At 36.4% G+C, this 26,255-nt stretch overlaps 1 protein-coding gene across 1 annotated transcript; it reads right to left on the bottom strand.

Moving 5' to 3' along the window:
- Window positions 1–6,926: 6,926 nt before the first annotated feature.
- Window positions 6,927–7,815, bottom strand: LOC101433589 (small ribosomal subunit protein eS1-like). The gene has a single exon (XM_058285145.1). It carries the CDS (start codon window positions 7,790–7,792, stop codon window positions 6,998–7,000), a length of 795 nt encoding a protein of 264 aa, XP_058141128.1. The 5' UTR covers window positions 7,793–7,815; the 3' UTR covers window positions 6,927–6,997.
- Window positions 7,816–26,255: the final 18,440 nt, after the last annotated feature.

The following is a 26,255-nucleotide window of genomic DNA, read 5'->3' as shown; positions in this document are numbered from 1 at the left end:
ATTGTCTAGATACTGGCATACAGTTGTTCATAGTATCCCCCTATGATCTATCTTATTTCTGTGAGTTCAGTGGTAATATTTCCCCTCTAATTCCTGATTTTATTTATTTACATCTTCTCTCCTTTTTTCTTTATAAGTCTAGCTAAGGGTTTGTAGACTTTGTTGATCTTTTCAAATAACCAACTTTTGGTTTTGTTATCTGTATTGTTTTCTTTTTCTATCCATTATTGGTTTCTAGCTTCATTCTGTTTTGATCAGAGAAAGTTTTTTTTTTTGTATAATTTCAAACTTTATAAATTTATTGAGATTTGCCTTGTGACCCAACATATGATGTATCTTGGAGAAGCATCCACGAGCACTTGAAAAGAATGTATAAACTGTTGTTTTGGATTGCAAAGTTCTAGAAATGTCTGTTAGGTCTAGTTCATTTATCATATTTTTCAAGTTCACTGTTTGTTGGCATTTTGGACCTGAGGGGTATTGTGAATGAAACAAAGAAAGAAAGAGAATGAAACAGAGAGAGAGCTGGGATCAGGGGGTCTGTGAGTAAAGACTCCTGACACTACTTTATTGTTTACAAGGGACTCTCTCTATACCCTAGTCTATGTGAGAACAAGCAGCAACATGCACTTAAGTGTTAGCATTACTCATAATCTAAGGAATTAAAAAAATCTTGTCTCAAGGTACAAAGTCTAAGTGTTCTATCTAACTACAAAGTGTATCTGCTTATCTTTTCTTTTAGCCTTTAACAGCTTCATCCTGTTTGCTCAAAACTCTTAATTGCCACATTCCTTAGGTTGCAAGCATAGCCATGGAAAGAGCACATCTCTCCTTGCAAGACCACTATGCCTTAGTTTCCAACATTTCCCCCTTTTTGTTTTAGTCAAGGTGACTGTGCCTGTCTTAGGTTGCCCTCCTCTTGAGAGTCTTACTGTCATTGACTACCAGCCAAGCTCTTCGACTAGGGGAAGTTATTGAAGTGCTTTCATTAGCACCAGATTATTAGTGTGTCCCATGGCTGTTACACTTTGCAATTTTCTTCAAAAGCACTGTCCGGCACAGGTGAAAATCATGAGCAACAGAACAAATATGATTAGCTCTGTTCCTAAAGCTGACAGGAAATGCTGTGATTTCCACCAATTAACTGGATTAAACTTTTAATATGTGAAATCATGTCTGAAAAAATATCCTTATCATTTGCTACATGAATTTGATTATGAGACATTCCTAATATTTTTCTTTGTAATTCAATTATTTCCACAGAGATATTACTTTTATGGCCTAGCAAATGATTCTTAATTTTTTTCCCATTCTATATCAGATGAATTATAGGCAAGAGGAGTAATATAAAAGTTGCTTTCATTCCAATCACATTTCAATCCTCTCAATAAGTTTAAATTATGCAATTGATATCAAATATGCAAAACAGCCAATTCTAAATCATTTACTTGATTATTTAACTGTTCATCAATGTGATCTTGGCTATGCCACAAATCACTAACGCTTTTATGCCAATCATGTATATATTTCTGTGTTTGTACTGGTTCATGTAAAGCTACCACAGCAGTAGCAGCAGCTGTAATGATTCTAATTAGTCCCAAAATAATAAGTAGTCCAATAAATCATCTTGTTCACTTCAGAAATTCTGGTGCCAAGTGAAGCAGCTACTGGCTTTCAGGGGAGGATTGCCAAATCTGCATCATTCTTACAGGTATCCAAATGCCTCTTCTTCTTGCCTGCATTATCATTTCTCCATCCTTCAACAAACTTTTTGATAGAGAAGTATACAAGGTACCATTTTCATAAAACAATGAGTAATTCTTAATAGTTATCTTACCAGTTATGAAAACAAATGGATCGCTAACACAGGCTTTAGAATGATACATCTGATTGACAGTCAAACACTGTCCTGTCTTATTTTTATTTCCCAGCCATTCATATGTAGGGGCAATTCCAAGAAATATCTTCCCCAAATTCTTTTGTGGGTTATGACTATGAGTGTCACTCAAGGGGCTGGTATCCATTTTCCTTTGTAATGCTAACAGTTCCTTCCACAATAGCATAAGGAGAGGGTACACAGGCTCAAAGTCCATAGGAAGACACAAGCTACAAGTTCATAGTTCCAGGATTTGTAAAGTTAATATGATGCACAGCAGCAATTACCACAGGTCTCAGTGAAGTATTTTAACCTCTGACCATATCTCCACATTGTATTTATTAGAAATTACAAAGCAGTAGTTATCTATGTTAATTTTCAAGGCTGCTTGTTATTAAAGCATAGCACTAGCAATGCTAGAGAGCAGGCCATAACAAAGTTCAAATGTCTCTACATGCAAACAATTTCTGTGCTGACCAGACAGTGTTCCATCTAGTCAAGACTGTATAGGCCAGTACTCAATCAAAAATGACCTCAGTTTTCCCCATTTTGTATAGTTTGAGGCATAGGCAGTGACAAATTATTGTTACTCTCCCATTTTGAGTTGTGGGGCACCTGGAACTTTAACTCCTGGTTTTGATGCCTTTGTTGGTTTCACTGTTAGCATCTTATTGAACCTAGGGCCACAACTCAGTGTTGAGTTTAAACTTAGTCCTTTTTTGTAAGGATTCATTTGCTAGTCAGAAAATAGTAACTGTCTAGTTATAAGAGTCCCAATGCAGTGTCTGCAGCAGTGAAAGCATACCTCATCCCTCCCAAGAGCAGGAGGGGACCAATGTCACAGTCATTGAAGTGAGCACAATGGATACTCATGGGTGAAGTCCATGGCAAGTAACAGGCAGCTGGAAGTTCTGGGCTAGGTACCACAAGGTCTGGTACTCACAATGTTCACCTTTTTGGTGGAGCCACGCTGCCTTTTCTCAGGTTTCAGTGGTAGGGCTCTGGATCTTCACAAAGGCATCTGCATCAACAGTCCTAAAAGGGATGTTAGAAGAGTGGGTAGGGGCATGACTGTCACCCATTCATAGATCTGAGGGTGACTTACAACAGTTCATCATTTATGTCTTCCTTTTAGTATTTGCAACCCACCCCTGGCTAGGGATGTCAGTCTTCAGAGTGACTAGACACTACTGGGTTAAATTTTTCGCTTTTATCAGGGCCTCCCATGCTGCACACAATTGCTTTTTTATATTTTGCTTTTGACATCCTTCCAGAATTGTGATTAAAACCCAAGGGATAGGGAAATGGACTTGGCCCAGTGGTTAGGGCATCCATCTACCACATGGGAGGTCCGCGGTTCAAACCTCAGGCCTCCTTGACCCGTGTGGAGCTGGCCCATGTGCAGTGCTGATGCACACAAGGAGTGCCATGCCATGCAGGAGTGTCCCCCACATAGGGGAGCCCCACGTGCAAGGAGTGCACCCGTAAGGAGAGCCGCCCAGCATGAAAGAAAAGTGCAGCCTACCCAGGAATGGTGATGCCCACACTTCCCATGCCACTGATGGCAACAGAAGTGGACAAAGAAACAAGATGCAACAAATAGACACAGAGAGCAGACAACCACGGGAAGGGGGGAAATTAAATAAATAAATAAATCGTTAAAAAAAAAAAAACCCAGGGATACTTGTTTAGAATTTTGACTTTGCCACAAACTCCACCCAAAGCCAATATTGGTGCTTGCCACATCCAATTCACAGGCTAAGTTAATGTCCACAATTTCCCTCCTTTTTATTATCATTTAAAGCAGCTTACTGGAGGTTTTCCTACTTCCATGAAGGACCTTTCCCAATTAATACATACAATTGTTTCAATATTTGATCTAAATGAGGGATGAAAGATTTTTAGTATTTTAACAATATTACAAACTCTATTAACATGAGAAAACATTGTACTTTATTAATTACAACAGAGAGTATAGTTTTGTCTTACCCAGCCAAACAACATTTAAGAATTTGGTAGAGCAGCAGGGAACTACAATGGTTTTACTTTAATTGATGATAAGAAATTGTTTCTGTGATACACACCTTTTTATAATAATTAAAACCATAATTAACCATATTGTACTTTTGTTTAATATTATGTTGAAATATTGGTAAATTTATACACTCTTAAACATTCATATGAACCTTTTACTCATACAACTTTAATTAAGAAAATTTAAAAAACATTAATTTTATAACACTTAAACACCTTCCATTCAGCTTATAACATATAAAATGAACTCAAATATTCTTTTTATTTTTTTTAAGATAAAAGAACAAATCTCTTGTAATTAGTTTAAAATAAAAGGCTACTTTTCAGGATTTGATTTTGAGAAAGCAGGTTTGAACGTTATGTTCCTTTAAAAGAGATAAGACCTTTTCTTCTTGGAACACCGAGCAAATGATGAGGTTAAAGCACAAGAAGCTACTTTGATAAAATAGACTTTCTTTGTATACTGATTATTCAGGATGAAAACTTTAAATAAGCTTTTACTAAAACAGACCAAAGATTTGAGAGACTTTGAGAAAGAACAAAATGTTTAACTTTGCGTCAATATACTATTTGATACTAAACCTTTTAAAACTTTATAGATAGACCCATCAAATCTTACTCAACTTTAACCAAAAAAATTTCTTTTCCATGAACCTTCTACACTTTCAGTATTCATTCAGATTTTGTCCCACATTTTACTCTTTCTTAATAAGCAATCATTTTATCTTAGGGCAAATTATTTTCTGTTTCCTTAATAATAAAAATTCATTCTATATATCCAACATATGTAAGTTACCAAAACAACTTTGGAAACTGCCTCCAGGCAAACTTCTTCCAACATATAATTACCATCAACACTAAACAAACTTGTTAAAATAATGAACTTTTCTTCACTTTAAATACTTAGTAGCATGCAACACCAGAAACAGTCTTTTAGAAGCAAGTTGGTGGGGAGGCTGGCTTCTGACAAGTTTTCCTGTTATAAAATTACCTTTTATTATTATTATTATTATTATCAATTCAGGTTTTGTGTTAATAATGACTTTTTGGAATTAGCCATTTAAATATCTTAATTTAAACAATGCTTCGTTAAACTTCTTATAATTATTTATAACTGTATTGGCTATAATTATACTATTTTAAGACAAATTTTACCTTCACAGAACACATTCCCTTACTTAAAATTATCACAATACCTTCTACAACTTGCCACATGCATTTAAGTCCTATGAGTTTATGAAAATTAGCCATATTTTAGGACAAAACACACTTTTGAAAAAACATTAAATTTCAGTCAGCATTCCCACAAACGTTTAACCTTCTTAACTATTCATTTAAGTTTTACATCCTTCATTTTATGCTGTGAAGAAAAATAAACTGTTCATTTCAATCTAGGCAAGAACTACTTTTTATGAAAAGACTTATGGTAATTTTGTTAATCAAGACTTAACAATTTTTATTATTGTAGAGATCTTATTAACATTTAAACTTATGTATTATTGTAAGTGCTTATATTAATATTTGGCCATATGAATAGAGTTCTTTTAAAAAATTTTATTTATTAATTTATATCACCATCTAGAGGTATCAAAATATACACTGATATTGAACAAATAGGCAAACAAAACAATTTAAACACACGAATAGAGACAATCAGTTTACAATTGACTTATAATTCTTACTTTCCTATTTTTTGGCATAGCTGCTTTTAAATTCTCCATCATTTCACATCCCAGATTTTACTGTTTTTAAGATTTCTTCTAGAATGCATATTGTCTGTAACATGTAAGCTTGTTCTTGGAAACATTTTTATTAGTTATCAGCAATCAGTCAAGATAACTTGAGCAGCATAAATGTAGTTAAACTCTTATTTAGCAGTTTAGACAGACTGTTAACACACATTTTTTTGATTACTACTCTGTAAGACTACACTGAGACTTGAAGTTCAGGGGTAAACTATTGATTTAAAACCAAAAATTACTTTTAACACCTTGATAACAATTTTTGTACTAGTTTTATTATTTTGGTTAAATAGACCCAATCAGAATTATCATGGAAACAAAACAGAACACCAATGTTGCCATGTTTTTCTCCTTTTCCAGCGGTTTAATTCTATTAACCCCTACTAGCTACATAGCTACATTATCATGTAGACAGCAGGGGGTTTACAGAGTTGCTGCCAGAATAATTTCCTTATCTTAGTTAACACTTTAACAGAGAGTTTTCTTATAAGCCTGTTCTCACTAACAAGGACTTTATTTAGCACTTCTGCCTGTTTTAAATCTTTCAATAGTTTAAAAGATATTGGTTCATGATGAAACTCTACACCCCCTTGCAGATTATTTATATCTGGTGGTATCTCATGTAATGTTATGGGAAAGCAGATAAGAATTGCATAGCTTCTGGATCCCCTTGTTGAGGTCCTTGCAATAAACATCACATCAAGGGTGCTTGAGGAGTTGGATTAGGAACATCAATTTTATTAACATAAGGCAAAGCATCGGCAACATCTAAAAACATTTCTAATTTGGGCTTAGTAACAGAAGGTAATTCAGTAGGTGCAGAGGGTTGTACTGGATACATAGAAGATATTTCATTAGGACACTTCATTGAGCTTTTGTTGATGAAAAGTTTAGTATCAGGATGAGGGAAAAAACCTGATGGTTCCCCATTCACCTCAAGTTCCTGTTTTCTTCCAATTTACTTTCTTTTATTTCAAATTTACTTATGGGTTTAGAAAACATAGGAATTTCATCTTTCTCTCCTTCAGACTGTAAAGGATCTAAAGCTGCTACTATCTGGTGGCATAAGGCACATACGGATAATGAAATGAATTCCTTTTTTGATATGCTCTTCACAAAGCTTTCATTACACATCTCCACTGTTTCAAATTTAAAACATTATGCCCCTGAGGCTGAAACCAACAATGCTTTTGCATTAAAGCAAACAATTCTAGTAATTCATAGTTTTTATAGGCTCCCCAGTAACATTCAACAGTTTTTAGCACTTGCATATATTCTTTTTTTTTTTTTTTTTTTTTTTTTCACAAATAAGACATTTTATTTGCCACTTTTAAAAGGGTGAATTTTAAACAGATTCTTGGACTGGTGGCTCATATCCATCAGCTCGTTCAACTTTAGCACCTGTCTCATCTCCAGTTGCTTTTCCAGAACTACTACCTTCACCGTGAAGCTCCATGAGTTTTCCCAATTCAAACTTGGGCTTCTTCAGCATTTTTACTTTTCTAACGAACACATCATGGAGAGGATAGATAGATTGGCAGGCCTTTTCTATGTCTTTACCAATGCTATCTGGAATCAATTTATTGACCACTTCTTTCAAGTCATTTGTCTGCACCTCTCGGGTCATGATTTCCATCATCTTCTTCCGGATTTGGCGGACCTGTTGATGCTGGGCATATGAGGTCTTCTGAATCTGATTGTTGTGTTTTTTAGTAAAACCAACACAGAACAGACGAAGCAAATAACCATCGGTGGTTTTGACATCAATATGTGCTTCAATCATAGTCTGCCATTTCTTGACCATGGAGCACATTTTGTCACGGGTAAGATCCATGCCATGGAAGTTGGTTAGGCAGTTTTTGCCCTGCACATCCTCAGTAATTAGCTTGAATTTTCTAAATGCAACTTCATCATTCTGTAGATCAGCAAGGCTTACTTCAAAAACACGACCCTTAAGGCCATCAGATGCAATTTTGGTTCCTTGAGTCCTTGTAACTAGTGTTTTCCCAATATTTCTTATATTGAACATCGCTGGTGCTTTCACATCATACCAATCTTTTTTAGAAAATGGATCGACCACTTTCTTCTTTGCTCCCTTTTTGCCACCTTTCGTAAGGCGCTTGTTCTTGCCAACCGCCATGGTGCTGCTCAGAGAGCCAAAAGGGTGGACTGCATATATTCTTTCACACGTCCTGTTTGATTACCCATTACCCTGATGATCCGCGGAAATGTTACTTACCAAAAACACTGGAGTCAAAGTTCTTTGGACATCATTCACGACCCTTGTAGGACTCCTTTCCACAGTTCCCAATACTGATTTGTTGTGGGGTTTTTTTTGTTTGTTTTTTTTTTTTTTGTTCTTGTTGTTGTTTTTTACTTTTTATGTTTTTTGTTTATTATGTTTTTTCAAATTCTACTCAATTTATTCATTTTTTAAAAAGATATTACATTAAAAAAAATATGAGGTCCCCATTCACCCCCACCGCCCCTACCCCACCACTGCCCCCACAATAACACTCTCCCCCATCATCATGTCACATCCATTGCATCTGGTGAGTACATCTCCAGGCATTGCTGCACCCCATGTCCCATGTTCCACACCATAGCCCACACTTTCCCATGTTCCATTCAGTGCGCCATGGGAGGACATACAACATCCAGCAATTGTCCCTGGGGCACCACCTAAGACAACTCCAAGTCCCAAGAATGCCTCCACATCTCTTCTCTTCCTCCCCTTCCCCACACTCAGCAGCCACCATGGCCACTTTTTCCACACCAATGCCACATTTTCTCGATTATTAACCACAATAGTTCATGAATAGAATATCATTAAGTCCACTCTGATCCTTACTGTATTCCTCGTTCCTGTGGACCTTGGCTTGGTTGTGTCCATTCCACATCTATGTCAAGAGGGGGTTTAGATTCCACATGGATATTGGATGCAATCCTCCTGTTTTCAGTTGTAGGCACTCTAGGATCCATGGTATGGTGGTTGACATTCTTCAGCTCCATGTCAGCTGAGTGGAGTAAGTCCAATAAATCAGAGTGTAGGAGCTGTAGTCTGTTGAGGTCAGGGCCTGGCTATGATATTGTCAGTCCAGAGATTCAAATCCCCTAGATATATCTTAAGCCCCAGCACCAACTTCAATTCCAGTAAAGTAGCATGAAAGGCTTGTGAAAGAGATCCCATCTGAGTCCAGCTCCATCACACAGAAACACCAGCTCCAAAGAAGAGCCAACTGACATGGCAGTGAACCCCATCTGCCATGACCGTAGAACCTGTGGGTCTCTTTAGCCCTAAAAAGGACTAATACCTGGGGTTGTATCTACTTTATCTGTCTCTGAGACTCTACTCAGGTGTGCATAAGGGCAATCCTTCTGACAACCTCCAGACTCTTTTTTAGAGACTCATAGCCATGTAAACTCATTTCTCCTTTCCATTTCCCCCTCACATTAGGTCAAACAGCATTTTAAAGTCCTGTTATTATATGTAGACAAGCATATTCTGCTGATCCGCATTGAACCTTTAATTCAAGGTCATTTTCTAGTTACATCATCAGCTGGTACTTGGTAGTGATCCATCAGTGCCAGGAAGGCTCATCCCCGGTTGTCATGTCCCATGCTGTGGGGAAGGCATTGCATTTACATGCTGAGTTTGGCTTTGAGGCTGGCCACATTTGAGTAACACGGAGGCTGTCAGGAGGGAACTCCTAGGCACAGTGCTGCTGTAGGCCTTGTTCTTATTTCAGGTGTATAGGCTCACAAGCATAGTCATTAGTATCAGGGGCTCACTGTTGGACCCTCATTCATTCCTGGTCCTTACTATTGCACCTGGGGGGCTGCTGCTGCTCCTCTAGGGATCACGACAGAGCACCACCACCCCCTGGCCGGTAACCCAGTACCCCCCAGCTGTTGTTTTTAATTGTTTCCACTATGAGTATATCCAAACATTTCCATGCCCCCTGGACATATGCCCTGTATAACTCCCTGTCAACCATATATCACCTGTCCATAACATCCCATACCAGTATTCTTCCACTGGCATTGTTGAACTACTCTGTGATCCAAAACTTCCTGAAAAGTGAAGCCCAATATAATGTCAGGTTCTCTTACTAGTAAAATGGAATATAGTGATGAGTTTAAAGTTTAGATATAGAATACATATTGATTTGGAAAAATTCTACATCCTATCTTTTTCTTTTCTCTTTTCCTAATTATTGAGCTTCTCTTCACAGGAGCCCTAGATCACAGTAATTCATATATACAATAAACAGTACTCCCACACATCCACCATAAAACCTTTTCCCTGCCACAGTGATAATCTTTTAATTTATTCATATCATATTTACTGAAACTGATGTACAGACTTTGAGACAATAGCTTGAAAACAAGGTGACATCTGTGCTTACATTGTGGTCCATACTTTAGGATATGCAGTTTTCTAAATTTTTTAGTTATCCTATGTTTTACATTATGGTTTACATTATTAGTCTGTCGTCCCCTATATGTTTTTGGTGTAATATTACATGTTTTATATTCATCCTTGTGTACTCTCGAGAAACTCCTCTCTAGCCCCCACATTTACCTTGGTTCCATCCATTCAACATCCATTTTCCCCTCCCCTTGGGGCCCACAGTGACAGCCAATCTTCATTTCCCGAGGAGCCCCATCCAGAGATACTTGCAACAGTGTTCAGGGCCTGACTTGCTCAACTGCCCTAATGCCCTGGAAGCCACCCTTTCTCTCAAGAGATACAGTTCCCTCTATTTGATGGCATTAGTCCTCCCCAGGATGTGGGTCCACCGCCACTCTCATTACTTGGGTCTCTACCCAATGGTACAACCCACCCTGGCAAAATGAGCATTCAGACATTCCCCACGAGTCCGTCCCGCGTCAGACCATTCCCTCCGAGTATCCTAAACAGGTAACCCTCCTAATTATATTTTGATACGGTTTTCTCAGCATTTTACTCTCAACCAATACCTGACACTCTCCTATGTTCGTATGTTGCCCCTCCCTTTCCCCAATTTTTTGGGCAATATTACCACTCCGCCCATCCCCAGCCCCCCTCAAACTCGCAAAACCCCACCCAAAGGCAACCCCTTGCCCCCATTTTATCTCTTCTTTGTGCTCATACTTACCGCCAGCTCATCATAGATTCCACCCCTACAGACGTCAGCTCACATCCTTCCTCCACCCTCTGATTTCCTGTAAGCCTATCTTCCAGTCTCTAGCTCTCTGAGGTAGCTTGCTTATTTCATATCATTGAGGTCATGTAGTATTTGTCCTTCAATGCCTGGGTTGCTTCACTGAACATAAGATTCTCAATATTCATCCATGTTATCACGTGTGTTTGTAGTGTATTTGTTCTTAAAGCTGAGTAGTATTCCATTGTATGTATATACTACATTTTATTTATCCATTCATCTGTTGATGGGCATTTGAGTTGATTCCAACTTTTGGCGATAGTGAACAATGCTGCTATGAACATTGGTGTGCATATATCGGTTTGTGTCCTTGTTTTCAGTTCTGCTGGGTATATACCCAGCAGTGGAATTGCTGGGTCATATGGAAAATCCATGGTTAGTTTTTTGAGAAACTGCCAAACTGTCCACCAGAATGGTTGGATCCTTCTGCATTCCCACCAGCAGTGGATGAGTGTTCCCATTTCTTCACATCCTCTCCAGTATTTGTATTCTTCTGTTTTTTTCATAGCTGCCAATCTTATGGGAATAAGATGGTATCTCATTGTAGTTTTGATTTGCATTTCCCTGATAGCTAAAGATTTGGAGCATTTTTTCATGTGCTTTTTAGCCATTTGTATTTCTTCTTTGGAGAAGTGTCTGTTTAAATCTTTTTCCCATTTTTTAAATGGGTTGCTTATCTTTTTATTTTCAAGATATAGGAGTTCTTTATAAAGGCAAGTTATAAGTCTCTCATCGGATATATGGTTGCCAAATATTTTCTCCCATTGTGTGGGTTCCCTTTTTACTTTCTTGACAAACTCCTTTGAGGTGCAGAAGGCTTTAATTCTGAGGTAGTCCCATTTATCTATTTGTTCTTTTGCTGCTCGTGCTTTTGGTGTGATATTCATGAAGCCATTTCCTATTACAAGGTCCTGTAGATGTTTCCCTACACTGCTTTCTAAGGTCTTTATGGTCTTGGCTCTTATATTTAGGTCTTTGATCCATCTTGAGTTGATCTTTGTATAAGGTGTGAGATGGTAATCCTTTTTCATTCTTCTACATATGGCTATCCAGTTCTCCAGGCACCATTTGTTGAATAGGCCATTCTCTCCCAGTTGAGAGGGTTTGGTGGCTTTACCGATTATTATATGGCTATATACATGAGGTTCTATATCTGAACTTTCAATTCAATTCCATTGGTCTGTGTGTCTCTCCTTATGCCAGTACCATGCTGTTTTCACTACTGTAGCTTTGTAGTATGCTTTGAAGTCAGGTAGTGTGAGTCCTCCAATTTCATTTTTCTTTTTCAATATGTCTTTGGCTATTTGGGGCCTCTTTCCTTTCCAAATAAATTTCATAGTTAGTTTCTCTAGTTCCTTAAAGAATGCTGTGTTGATTTTTATTGGGATTGCATTGAATGTGTAGATCAGTTTTCGTAGCATCGATACCTTAATAATATTTAGTCTTCCTATCCATGAACCGGGAAATTCTTCCATTTATTTAGGTCTTATTTGATTTCCTTGAACAGTCTTGTGTAGTTCTCTGTGTATAAGTTCTTTACCTTTTTAGTTAAATTTATTCCTAAATATTTGATTTTTTAATTTACTATTGTAAGTGGTATTTGTTTCTTGATTTCTTCCTGAGCTTGCTCATTATTGGTGTACAGAAATGCTATTGATTTTTGCCCAATGATCTTATAACCTGTGACTTTACTAAACTCATTTATGAGTTCTAGAAGCTTTGTTGTAGACCTCTCAGGGTTTTTATGTATATGATCATGACATCTGCAAATAATGAAATTTTGATTTCTTCCTTTCCAATTTGAATGCATTTTATATCTTGTTCTTGCCTCAGTGCTTGAGCAAGTACTTCTAAGACAATGTTAAGTAGAAGGGCAGACAGTGGGCATCCTTGTCTTGTTCCTGTCTTTAGAGGGAAGGATTTTAGGATTTCTCCATTGTAAACGATGTTGGCTGTCGGTTTTTCATATATACTCTTTATCATGTTCAAAAAGTTTCCTTGTATTCCGATCTTTTGGAGTGTTTTTATCAAGAAATATTGCTGTATTTTGCCAAATGCTTTTTCTGCATCTATAGATATAATCGTGTGATTTTTTTCCCTTCAATCTGTTTATATGGTGTATTACATTGATTGATTTTCTTATGTTGAACCATCCTTGCATACCTGGAATGAATCCCAGTTGGTCATGGTGTAGAATTTATTTAATGTATTGTTGAATATGATTAGCAAGTATTTTGTTAAGTATTTTTGCGTCTAAGTTCATTAGAGAAATTGGTCTGTAATTTTTCTTTCTTGTGGTGTCTTTCTTTGGCTTTGGTACTAGGGTAATGCTGGCATCATAGAAGGAGTTAGGCAATGTTCCTTCTGTTTTGATTTTTTGGAAGAGTTTCGGCAGGATTGGTGTTAGTTCTTTCTGGAATGTTTTGTAGAATTCACCTGTGAAGCCATCTGGCCCTGGGCTCTTCTTAGTTGGGAGGTTTTTAATGACTGATTCTATTTCTTTACTTGTGATTGGTTTGTTGAGATCATCAATTTCTTCTTTCATCAATATAGGCTGCTTATGTGTTTCTAGGAATTTGTCCATTTCCTCTGAATTGTCATTTTTTTGGAATATAGTTTTTCAAAGTATCCTGTTATGCTAGTCTTTATTTCTGTGGGGTCAGTGTTGATATCTCCTTTCTCATTTCTTATTTTGTGTATTTGCATCTTCTCTCTTTTTTTCTTTGTTAGTCTCGCTAAGGGTTTTTCCATTTTTCTGATCTTCTCAAAGAACCAGCTCTTGGTCTTGTTTTTCTTTTCAAGTGCTTTCTTATTTTCTATTTCATTTAGTTCTCCTCTTATCTTTGTTCTTTCTTTCTTTCTTCTTCCTGTGGGATTACTTTGTTGTTTTTTTCCTAATTCCTCCAAATGTGCAGCTAGTTCTTCAATTTTTCTCTTCTTTTTTGATGTATGAATTTATGGCTATAAATATCCCTCTCAGTACTGCTTTTGCTGCATCCCATAAATTTTGGTATGTTGTGTTATCATTATCATTTGTTTCAAAGTAGTTATTGATTTCTTTTGAGATTTCCTCTTTGACCCACTGTTTTTATAGGAGTGTGCTATTTAATTTCCATATCTTGGTGTGAAATCTGGGCCTCTGGCCCTTGCAGATTTCCAACTTCAGTCCACTGTGGTCAGAGATATTATTTTGTATGATTTCAATCTTTCTGAATTCTTTGAACCTTTCTTTGTGGCCTAGCATATGGTCTATCTTGGAGAATGATCCATGTGCACTTGGGAAAAATATATCCTGCTGTATTCGGGTGTAATGATCTGTATAAGTCTTTTAGGTCCAGCTCCTCTAATATACTGTTCAAATTTTTTGTTTATTGATTCTCTTTTGAGATGTTCTGTCCAAATTGATAGTGGTGTATTAAAGTCCCCCACTATAATTGTAGAGGCATCTATTCTTTCACTTAGTTTTTCCAGTGTTTTCCTCACGTATTTGGAGGCATTCTTGTTAGGAGCATAAATATTTATGATTGTTCATTCTTCTTGAAAGATTATCCCTTTCACTAATATGTAGTATCCATCTTTGTCTCTCACAATTGTTTTGCATTTAAAGTCTACTTTGCCTGATATTAATATAGCTACTCCTGCCTTTTTTTGGTTACAGTTTGCTTGTAAGATTGTTTTCCAGCCATTCACTTTCAACCTCCTTGAATCCCTGGGTCTAAGATGTGTTTCTTGCAGACAGCATATAGATGGGTCATATTTCCTTATCCAATCTTCCAGTCTGAATCTTTTGACAGGTGATTTTAATAAATTGACATTCAGTGTTATTACTTTCAAGTAATTATTTATGTTAGCCATATTTTGTTTGGACTTGTGTTTGTCATATTTTGTTTTTTTCCTTCTCTTTTTGATTTTTCTGTTGCTCTTATACTCTCCTCCACCTCTGCCTCTCCTGTTTTTTTCTTTCTTCCTGCAGAATTCCCTTTAGTATTTCTTGAAGGGCATGGTTCTTGTTGGCATACTCTTAATTTCTGTTTATCTGTAAATATTTTGAAATCTCCATCATTTTTGAATACTAGCTTAGCTGGGTAGAGTATTCTTGGTTGGAATTTTTTTCTTTTAGTACCTTGACTATATCATAAAACTGCCTTCTTGCCTCCATGGTTTCAGATGAGAAATCAGCACTTAATCTTATGGAGCCTCCCTTTATGTGATGGTTCTCTTTTCTCTTACTGCTTTTAGAATTTTCTCTTTGTCTTGAGCATTGGATAATTTGACAAGCATATATCTTGGGGTAGGACTGTTGGTAATTATGGTGTTTTGGGTGCGTTGTCCTTCCTGGACATGTACATCCATCTCTCTCAGTAGATTTGGGATGTTTTCTGCCATTATTTCCTCCAACACTCCTTCTGTCCCCTTTCCCTTCTCTTCTCCTTCTGGGATGCCTATAATACATATGTTTTTGCATTTTCCATTGTCATTCAGGTCCCTGAATCCCAGCTGGATTTTTTTTTCTATCTTTTTATTGATCAGTTCTACTATCTGTTTGATTTCAGTTGTACTGTCTTCCACATCACTAATTCTCTCCTCTGCCTCTTTTAATCTGCTGCTATTTGCTGAGAGTGTATTTTTGTTTTCTTGAACTGTGATGTTCATTCCCATATATCTATTATCTTTTTGCATATGTCTGCAATTTCCTCTCAAGTGTTTCCTTATATTGTTAATCTCTTCCTTTACTTCATTAAGTTGGTCTCTAATATATGCTTTGAGATCCTTAATTACTTATCCAATGTTCTGCTCCTCTTCCTGGTTTTTAGTTTGTTCATTGGATTTGGCCATGTCTTCCTGATTAGTGGTTTGGTTTGTAGTTTTTTGTTGCTGTCTGGTCATCATTTTATCTTGATGGGTTTAATAAGTTCCTTAGCTTCTTTGTCTAGTCTTGAGGATTAATTAGTTGTTCTTCATGTGTAAGTGTTATGCCTTCTCTTTGTCACTTTGTTCTTCTTACTCTATTTTCTTGTTGCTGGCTAAGTTCACTTTGAAGGAAAATATTAGGACTAGGGAAAGCAAAATGAGTAAGAAAAGAAAATGTATAAAGTAGTATTGGTAATAAATGTTAACAGAGCAGCAATGTGAGATCTAGGAGATTGAATATTAGACTCATGTAAGTTGTGTAGAGTTATAGCAGTAAGTAGAGTACCTATAATGACACAGTCAACTGAATATGGGGAGGAATATAGTATGACTTAAAAGGCCAGTGTTTTTATGAGAGAGGGAAAGAGAAAAGAAAGACAATAATATCAAGAGTGGATAAAAGACAGAAAACAGAACAAAGGCATTAAAAATAAAAAGTCAGACAATTTTGGGGCCAAAAGAAGGGAGGTGAAATGTAAGAGAAACAGTAGATGATGGAGGCTAGAAAGATGTAGGGGAAAGAGGATAGTGTAGGTGGCCAAAATCAATACACACAGAAAAGAGGAAATGGAGGATGAGGAAACACAGCAAATTTGAAGCACTCCCTGAAGCACCTATTATATAAAGAAAAGAAAAGAAAAGAAAAAGAGAGAGAAAAAAGAGCAGAGAAAAGGGGGGGCAAAGAAAAGGGGGGGGGACAAGCAAGAAAAAGAAAAAGAGAAAAAAACTAAATAAATGAAAAAAGACCTTGGGGGATAAAACGGGAGAAAAGACCAGGAGACAATGCAATATTAGCAACCACAACAACAACAACAACAACAACAAAGAACCAATGTTTCAAGCTAGGAATCCTCTTTGCAGTTAAATAAAATGCTTAGGGATCTGACCTTCCCCCTTTCTCCCTTCCTCATTTCTCTCTCTCCCAGGGCAGCAGGAAAGCTGCCTGAGAGGTTTGGTAGGAGATTCAAGTGGGCCCTTGTTGAACCAACTAAGCACAGAAGACTATGACTCTTTATTTCTAGTGTGAGGGCACCTACACCTCACCAGAAACCTCAAATATGCTATTGGAAGCTTGGGTATTACGTCCTACAGTCCCTCCTCCTTAGGTGTGCTAGGGTAGATCTAATTGATTTTCTGACTTCACCTTCTTCCAGACCAAGTTTCCTATCCCAGGACATTTAGGTAAATCAGGCTTTCTCAGCAGATTCACCTCTTCTTTCTTCCCAGACTCTCCCCAAGTCAGCTGGTACACTCCTTCAAGCTCAAGGAGAGAAACAACAACAACAACAACAACAACAACAAAAAGCAGAGGGCTAGGGTAATTAAGGACCTCAGATGGACTTCAGTGCACAGTCAATTCAGGGATAGGAAGTCTGTGATATTGCAGACTGAAGGTGTGTGAGTCTCTGGTGCATGGGCTACCAGGATTTAGGGGATACAGTCCTGGGAACCATGTATCTGTTTAACACGGGGTTTGGGAACACCGCAGCACAACAAAGTTTTCAGGGATCACCGTGGCTGGGCCACCAACCCTAGGGGGAAGGGTCCAACCAGAACTTCTGACCTCCGTGTAGGAGACCCAAAATTCTACCTATTGCAAGAATCTCTTCTATTACTGTCTCACCAAATCGACGTCCAGGCACCTCCTACCCTGCAAGCACCCAAAACAGCCTGGTCCAGCAGAACTCCGACCCTACCCAGCCACTTCTTTGCAGGAGAGATTATGAGGTGCACTCACTCAAATGCCATCTTGCCCCGCCTCCCCAAAACAGATTATTTATAAATATTCTATTAAGTTGTATTCTTCAGTATTTCAAAAAATCTCAGTATGCTTTGCATGTATTTTGCCTACCATTACCCTCTTTGGAGTGATTTATTTCCATGAAAATAATGGTATGGTTCTATTAGACATTTGGCTATCATGTTCCTTCATACTTCTCTCCAGATAACAAATCAGCCCATTTCTCTATTGCTTTGATCCATTTTTAATTACTCTTGCCATATCAGGGAATTTTGTTTCAAGCTAGGAATTCCTTCAGAGTTTTGCTTTTTTTGCCTAAAAATACACATCCAGAGACTGAGAATTATGAAAATAAGTGAAGATCTGCTGAGGCTTTGTGAAAGCCATGCTGAGGGTTTCCAAGTCTGGTGAAGCCAATAAAGTCCTATAATAAGTCAAGGTGCTTTCAATGATTTAACTACTCTAATCACCAAAAGTAATCTGCCAGCTTTCATAATTGAGCTCATTTCTTGTAGAGGTATGTGGAGACTTCTATTTTTCAGCCTTCATTTCCAAGATTTTCCTTAAAGCTGCTTAGCATCTCTTATATTCTGATAATATCCTGATTCACAGCTATTAAAAACCATTTTCAGAATAAAGGCAAATGGGCAACTTTCCTCTGATTTGCCTGTAGGGTTAACTCCTAATTTGAGTGCACCTAACATTATTGTCAATTCCCATGTGTGAGCATCTCTTCAAAGCACTTTTGGTAATGGTCCCACTTTGTGTTACAACTTCTTATACTTGCTTTCATTGCAAAATCCATTCCAAAATGTGACATTTTCTTTAATTTAATAATTCCTGTACAATTTTTGCATTTTTTGATAGTGTTGAATATTTTAAATAATATATTATTTCCTTCCCCTATAATGTTAGCCCAGATGCATAAAATTCAGTTTTATTGGAGTTGTATGATTTATTGATATATTGAAATGTAAATAATGTTATTTATAATCTGACATAAAATTGAAAAGATTGAATAACCATTGATTAGGAACATTTTCTGAATACTTTTTTATTAAAAAAATTTCATTGCTAAATTTATTGCTAATTAACACTATTACAACTTCATCTGATCTAGAGAGTATATCCAAAAGATCCTTACCAATCAGGAGTTGTAGGAAAACTGGCTTCTCTACAGGGTGAAAGATTTATGACCCATATGCTTAAGAATAATCATGCTTATAAATAATCTAGAAGCACAATTTTTCCTATGATTACAGATAAACGTGTTTCCCTAAGAAGACTCTCCTTGAATTATTCAGAGAAGAATAAGGAGAAATCACAAATTTCATAGTCTTTATAATTGCGCAAAAGTAATGCTTACATTATAGAAGAGAAACGTGTTTCCTCATTTCTCAGGTATATTTGTATGCTTCAATTTATGTGTTTCTTTAAAATGAGTAATGAAAAATTCACTGACATAGAGTGATATGTTTCAAGATCACTAGCATATTTAATTATTTTTGCTCCATATAATAAGTTGATAGTTTGAAAATTTCTGATTCTGATTTCATCATAGGTGATCAGTTTTAAAAATAGTAACAAATGATATATATGTGATATATAAACTGTATTTTGAATCATGAAAATATACTGATACAGAAATTATCAAGATATTAAATTAACACAATCTCTATGCCTTAAATATTAATTGAAATATATAGTAAAGAATAGCTAAGGAATTCAGAGGCAACAGTGAGTTAACAGTATTTCCTGGAAATCAACCCTTGCAAGCAAAAATAGTCCTACATATATCAATGGATAAGTTGAGATATCCAGGAGGTAGTTTCTTTATGAACAACTTCTTATACTTATTTGTAGTATATTAGGAACTAGATGTGTTTTACATAGATTTATTATGTATTGTACTTAACGTGTTTAACAATTGATGAAGGATAGGTATCTATCCTTTTTTCCTACATTTAAAATTGTGAAGTAAATAATTTCAAAATATCTCTGATGTAATAAGAGGATCAGGAATAAACCCCTGAAATCTTTCTCCATCTTCCTCCCAAGGCTATGCATTTCACCATCATGATACACTTTGAAGTAGAAAATTTGTGATAAATGTGGCATAGAGAAGCTTTACTTGAGAAATTGAACAAACCAAGGAGAAAAATGCAATTGAAACAGATGGAAGCTAGAAATAAGACTCCAAAGGGAAAATAACAATGTGTGGTTTTGATAAAGCAAATTTTAAAAATATCTGGAATTTTGTTATGCATAGTAACTATTACTTGGTTAAATAGTATCAATATAATCACTGTGTATTATATTTGATATTTAATAAAATCTCTGCTAAAAGACATTTTGTTCTCATAAAGTTGGGGATGGTAGAAGAAATACGTATAATTGAAAGGATCCTCCTCGCTGTTCAAATGTGGCCTCTCTCTAAACCAAACTCAGTATGTAAGTTCATTACCTTCCCCCCAGTGTGGGACATGACTCCTGGAAATAAGTCTCCCTAGTAATTAGGGGTTACTACCAAGCACCAACTAGCAATGCAACTGGGAGAAGACCTTGATCAAAAGGGGAAAAAGATAAAGACAAATGAGTTTATATGACTAAGAGACTTCAAAATGAGTCGGGAGGTCATTCCAGAGGTTATGCTTATCCACATCTCTCCAGGATCTCATTGATTGCTACAGTAAATATTGTCTCAAGTAGAAAGGCTCCTGAGAGCTCCAGAGGGATGCAGAAACTGTAGACAGGGCAGACAGCTTAGGAGTTTGACGCCCTGCCAGGGGGCCCTACTTGGGAATTTATGCTACACAGTGTGACAGAGTTGTACTCAATTGTGGTTTCCCTACACATGGTTCTTCTGCCCCTTCTATCTGAACCTACAGTTAGTACTAGAGTTGTTATGTGTATGTCCAAGAGACTTAAATCTTCAGCCTATCCATGTGCCAAATGGACCCTGAATCTCAACAGAGTTGCAACACCTACTCTCCAGTTCATTGGGCTCACCCAGGACAACTAACAAGGAGATGATGGACAATTATGATCCCAAGGAACAGAGGGTGTCTGCAATTGTGAGTGAGATAGTCCCATCCATCTGCCCCATGGGATCTAAGACCCCTTTCAATTAAAGGTGGAATGAGCATCATGAGCCCACAATTCTCAGGATTAGGGAATGAATGATGAACTAGAGTAGACTTACTGGTATTCTACCATAGACTTATTGTGATTCTAGCAATGGAAGAACTTTTATTATCCATGTGGAGGTAGTGGCCACTGGAGGTTCTGAGGGGAGAGAAAAGGAAAATCAGATGTAATATAAGGGCATTTTTAGGACTTGGGAATTATCCTGAATGACACTGAATGACAGATGAAGGCCATTATATATTTTGTCATAACTTACAAAATGGTACGAGAATGTAAACTACAAAGTAAACTCTAATTCATACTTAATGGCAATGCTCCAAAATGTGCTCATCAGTTGTAACAAATGTATTAATATCACACTAATGAAAGATGTTATAATGTGGGAAAATGTGGGAGGGGTAGGGAGCAAGGTTTATTGGAATTCCCTAAATTTTTTACATAACATTTATGTAATCTAAGTATTTTTTTAAAATTTTAAAGTATATATATATAAGTAATAATCCTAGTAAGTCTTCAAGGTGTTCATTTTCCTCCAATGCCTGAAATATAAATATTTCAATAATTAACACCATCATATTTCTTTTTAAAATTAATTTGTTACTACCTGAGACATCTGTACAACTGATATTGAATGAAAAGTCTTAAAAAGGCCAAGGTAAACTTCTGGATATTTTCCTGTGGGATTATTAATATATATTGTGCCAATTACTTGGCTATATTTAAATTTATATTTATATGTAGAAATACTCTCCTAGGGTATTTCTTGCATATTTGATTATGTAAATCAATGAATCTTTATTTCCCAGGGCAATGATAAAGCCCAAATCATTTTTCTTTCTCTTTCATTTTGATTTTTTTCTCTATAATCTAATATTTTATATTATAAATATCTGAAGCTCATTAAATATTTTTGCAATGATAAACTATTTTTAGAGAAGTTTTAGATTACAGAAAAGTTAGCTCAAAAGTATAGGAGATATAACACATTTTTTAATCCACTCATCAGTTGTTAGTTTTGTCAGTTGATGGTCACTTGAAGAGCTTCCATATTTTAGCAATTGTGAATAATACTTTTACTATTTTTGGCCATTGATACAAGGGGTCTTGAATTTATGCAGCATTTAATGTCAGAAAGGTGTTTACTTAAGTAATAGGAAATACTGTTACTAATAAATGTTATATTTAATCCTTTTAAAATATTTGATGAGCATTTTAATGCTTGAACATAAATATATTGATAATCCTGAGTTTATTGAATTGTATTTTTAATTACCTCTTCATTTCCTTGAAACATATTTGTTCATTTTTGCATGCAGATTTGTATGCAAATCACATGATTTGTTTATGTGAGTATATACAAGCACATAATTACCTTAAGTAGTCTTTTACATAAGAAGACTATGCTGTGATTCTGTATTTCCTATGGCTTGTGGTATTTATAAGAAAATGTTGTCTGTGGCCAAGTCATATGAAAACAGTGAACTTCCACAATTGACTTGATGATAAAGATGGAGACTATAGTAATGTACTAAAATGTCTAGCAAGAAATGCTAATGAATATACACTCAGAAAAACAAGTTGGTAGTCTTCTGTTTCTTTTTTCCCTTCATTTCCTTTGGTGTAATGTCTGGTGCTCTTTGGATTTGGATTAATTGCCTGATGCTCCCCTAGCCATGAGCTGCTGCCCTGTGAAAACTTAACTCTTCAACTAATGTGTCTGTTTCTATTTCTGCCATGCATTTCAGGGCCTCACCCATATTTGATTTTGAATGCCATATCTTTTTTATTATTATTGATTTCGTAAAAATATTACATTAAAAAAAATATGAGGTCTCATTCAACCCCACCACTCCCCCCCCCCCCCAGCAACACTCATTCCCATCATCATGACACATCCATTGCATTTGGTAAGTACATCTCTGGGCATCTCGGCACCACATGGTCAATGGTCCACATCATGGCCCATACTCTCCCCTATTCCATCCAGTGGGCCCTGGGAGGATTTACAATGTCCGGTGATTGCCCCTGAAGCACAATCCAGGGCAGCTCCAAGTCCCAAAGATGCCTCCACATCTCATCTCTTCCTGCCATTCCCCACACCCATCAGCCACCATGTCCACTTTTCCCACTCCAATGCCACCTTTTCTCTGTGGACCTTGGATTGGTTGTGTCCGTTGCACCTCTGTGTCAAGAGGAGGCTCAGATTCCACATGGATACTGGATGCAATCCTCCCACTTTCAGTTGTAGGCACTCTAGGCTCCATGGTGTGGTGGTTGTCCTTCTTCAACTCCATCTTAGCTGAGTGAGGTGAGTCCAATAAATCAGATTGTAGGTGCTGGAGTCTGTTGAGGCTCAGGGCCTGGCTATCACATTGTCAGTCCAGAGATTCAAATCCCCTAAATATATCTTAAACCCCAACACCAACTACAACTCCAGCACAGTAGCATGAAAGTCTTATGAAGAGAGATCCCATTTGAGTCCAGATTCATCACGCAAAAACACCAGCTCCAAAGAAGGGCCATCTGACATGGCAGTTAACCCCATCTGCCATGACCATAGAACCCGTGGGTCTCTTTAGCCCTCAAAGGAACCAATACCTGGGGGTTGTATCTACTTTATCTGTCTCTTAGACTCTGCTCAGTTGTGCATAAGGGCAATCCTTCTGACAACCTCCAGACTCTTTTTTAGAGACTTGTGGCCATATAAACTCATCTTAAGCATATTTCTAGTGTTTTGCTTTTTAAACTTATATTATTCATTAGTAATATTTTTCAATTCAGCCAGAAAAAAATGAATAAATTACATATAACTGTATAATCACATACACACACATACATACACATACACAGACTTAGATATGATAGCTATATTGAGAGATAGGTAGCTTGATAGTTAACTAGATAGAAAAACAGACATATGATAGATTAAATAAACATATATCTCAAGAATAAAGTACTGCTTTATTGGTTCTATGTATTTGTAATAGCTGGGTCTTAATTTGAGCATGAAATTAGATTTTATAGTTCTAAATCAATGTAATATTTTTAAGTGACTAATACAGATCAGTTATCAAGCATATATAAATTATTGTAATGTGTATCTATTGTAAGCTCATTTAATACATATTTTAAATATAATATGCCTATTATACCTGTTTTTATGTTTACCCAATACATATATTCCAACATTTAAAACAATGTTATAAAATAGTGTATGGAGAACTTTGAATAAGAAGATCACAATGGAAGGATGAAACATTCTGTGATTTAAATTTATTGCCTACAAATATTTTATTTTCATACCAAACTTTAGGAAATTTTGCCTCTGCCAAAAACTGCCCCCAAAACTAATATTGGTATTGGCTACATCCTATTTACAGGGCAAGTTAAGGTCTACAACACCCCCCCCTTACTGTTTAAATTTGTACCAATGCCTCCTACTATTTTTTTTTAAAGCAGCCTGCTGGAGGTCCTCCTATTCCCATGAATGACTTTTCTTGATTAATATATAAAATGGTTTTAGTATTTGAACCAAATGAGGAATGAAGGGTCTCCAGTACCCCAACAATATTATAAACTCTATTAATATGTGAAAACATTGTACTCTATCAATTACTGCAAAGGATACAGTTTTTGCTTTATACAGCTAAACAATGTTTAAGAATATGATAGATAGTCAGGACTTTGTAACTTGTCCCAATTGCTTGCCCATCCTAGGCTCTTAAGATACCATTGTCTTTTATGCTTCTTTTAATTTTGTAAAAAAGAATTACTGGTTAACATAGTATAATCATTGTAATAAAATAGGGTTACTGCCACAGGTTTCTTCCAGGGAGCCAGATTCTTTGCCACCAGGCCAGGATAGATGGTTGGGTTATGCACACAGACTTGGGAAAGGACTGCAAAATCCACCATTGGCCTTCTCACATGAAGGTGGATGCAGGCAGGTGTGAGTGAAATAATTGGACATTAATTTTTGCATCAAACTAGCAATATTTGGGATGCTGCATATAGCTGTGGTGTTACTTTAGCTTATAATAACCTATTGTTATGCACTACTCTGGCAGCCCCCAATGGCCACTCTCTTGCAGCCACAGGGCTACAGAGCTACTTCTTTAGCAGAGGTGGGGCAAATCAGATGAACAAGAGTCAAAGCATAAGCCTCTTGATTGATAGACAAAGAGGTTGTTTCTTTGACACATGCCAATTTTTAAAATAACTAAAACCATGATTAACAATATTATACTTTAATATTATGCCAAAATACTGTTAAATTTTCAGGAATCTTATACAATCTTTAAGTATTCATATGAGCATTTACTCATGCAATTTTAATAAAGGGTTAAAGAATTCCTTTTAAATTTATAACATTTTTAAATACTTTTCATTGAAGTTATAACACATTAAATGAACTTAGGCATTTCATTACTTTTTCCTTTTACACTTTTACCATGATTACATTAATTAAGTTATTTTATTTTAGCACTACAGAAAACATTATCTTTCTTCATTACTTTATGAAAACTTAAGATTCCCAGTGAAATCAAGTTTATCTTTTCCCTCCCACCACTTTAATATGCAAATTGAGGTGGCCGCTGGGAGATTTTTGCTTATTTATCAACAATTCAATTTCTGTTTAATAATGACTTCTGTAATTAGCCACTTGAATATTTCAGTTTAAGCAATGTTTCTACAAACCTATAACTATTCATAATTATATAAATTATTGTTACTTCATCTTAAGACAAATTTTACCTTACAGAACATGTTTCCTTACTTAACACTACCACAATACCTTCTAGAACTTGCCATATGCCTTTAAGTTTTGTCTTACATACTTTCATTTTGATTTTATGAAAGCCAGACATCTTATCTTAGGACAAAACATACTCTTGTCAAATTTTAGTCGGCACTTCTACAGAATTTTTACTTCTTTCAATTTCCATTTAAGTTTCATGTCATTTATTTTGTTCTGTGAAGAAAAATTAAACATTCATTTCATTTAAGGCAAAATTTATTTTCAAAAAGAGGTTTGTAGTAATTTCATTAGTCAAAACTTACAATTTTTATCATTTTAAAGATTTAGCACATATGCTAATTTGTCTTATTAGTATCATACTTATTTAATAATATAAGTGCTTTTGAATTCTTTGGCCATTTGAATAGAGCTCCCTTAAGAGTTTTCATTTATCAATTTAATATTACCATCTGGTTGTAATAAAATTTGCACTGAACAAATAGACAAACACAAAAAGAGTTATGACACACCAACTGAAACATAAAGCTCTGAAGGGTCAGAGGAATAGGACCTGAGACGGTGCTTGATTTGGAAGATATCAGAGAGAGAGAAGGGGATGTGAATACACATAATTCTTTCTGCCTGGGCCAGATTCTGGAAAGGGAGGACAGGAACTGGGGAAGGAGGCTTGAGAGTGGGAAGTTTGGGCTCGAGAATGGGTGGTGGGCGAGGGGAAGGGAATGGGTTTGGGGGAGGTGTGAGGGAGCAGGTAGAGGATGAAGTAAGTTCAGGGGGCACTGATGTGGCATACGGCTTTGGAGGAGATGCATGATCAGAGGAGTTAGAGTTGGAAGAAGGG

The sequence above is a fragment of the Dasypus novemcinctus genome, chromosome 22, assembly GCF_030445035.2.
Source record: "Dasypus novemcinctus isolate mDasNov1 chromosome 22, mDasNov1.1.hap2, whole genome shotgun sequence".
Lineage (NCBI taxonomy): Eukaryota > Metazoa > Chordata > Mammalia > Cingulata > Dasypodidae > Dasypus > Dasypus novemcinctus.
This window is presented reverse-complemented; position numbering and strand designations above follow the sequence as displayed.

What these genes read in the sequence shown, in the direction of transcription:
- LOC101433589 (XM_058285145.1), bottom strand. Translation starts at nt 7,792, where the DNA reads ATGGCGGTTGGCAAGAACAAGCGCCTTACGAAAGGTGGCAAAAAGGGA.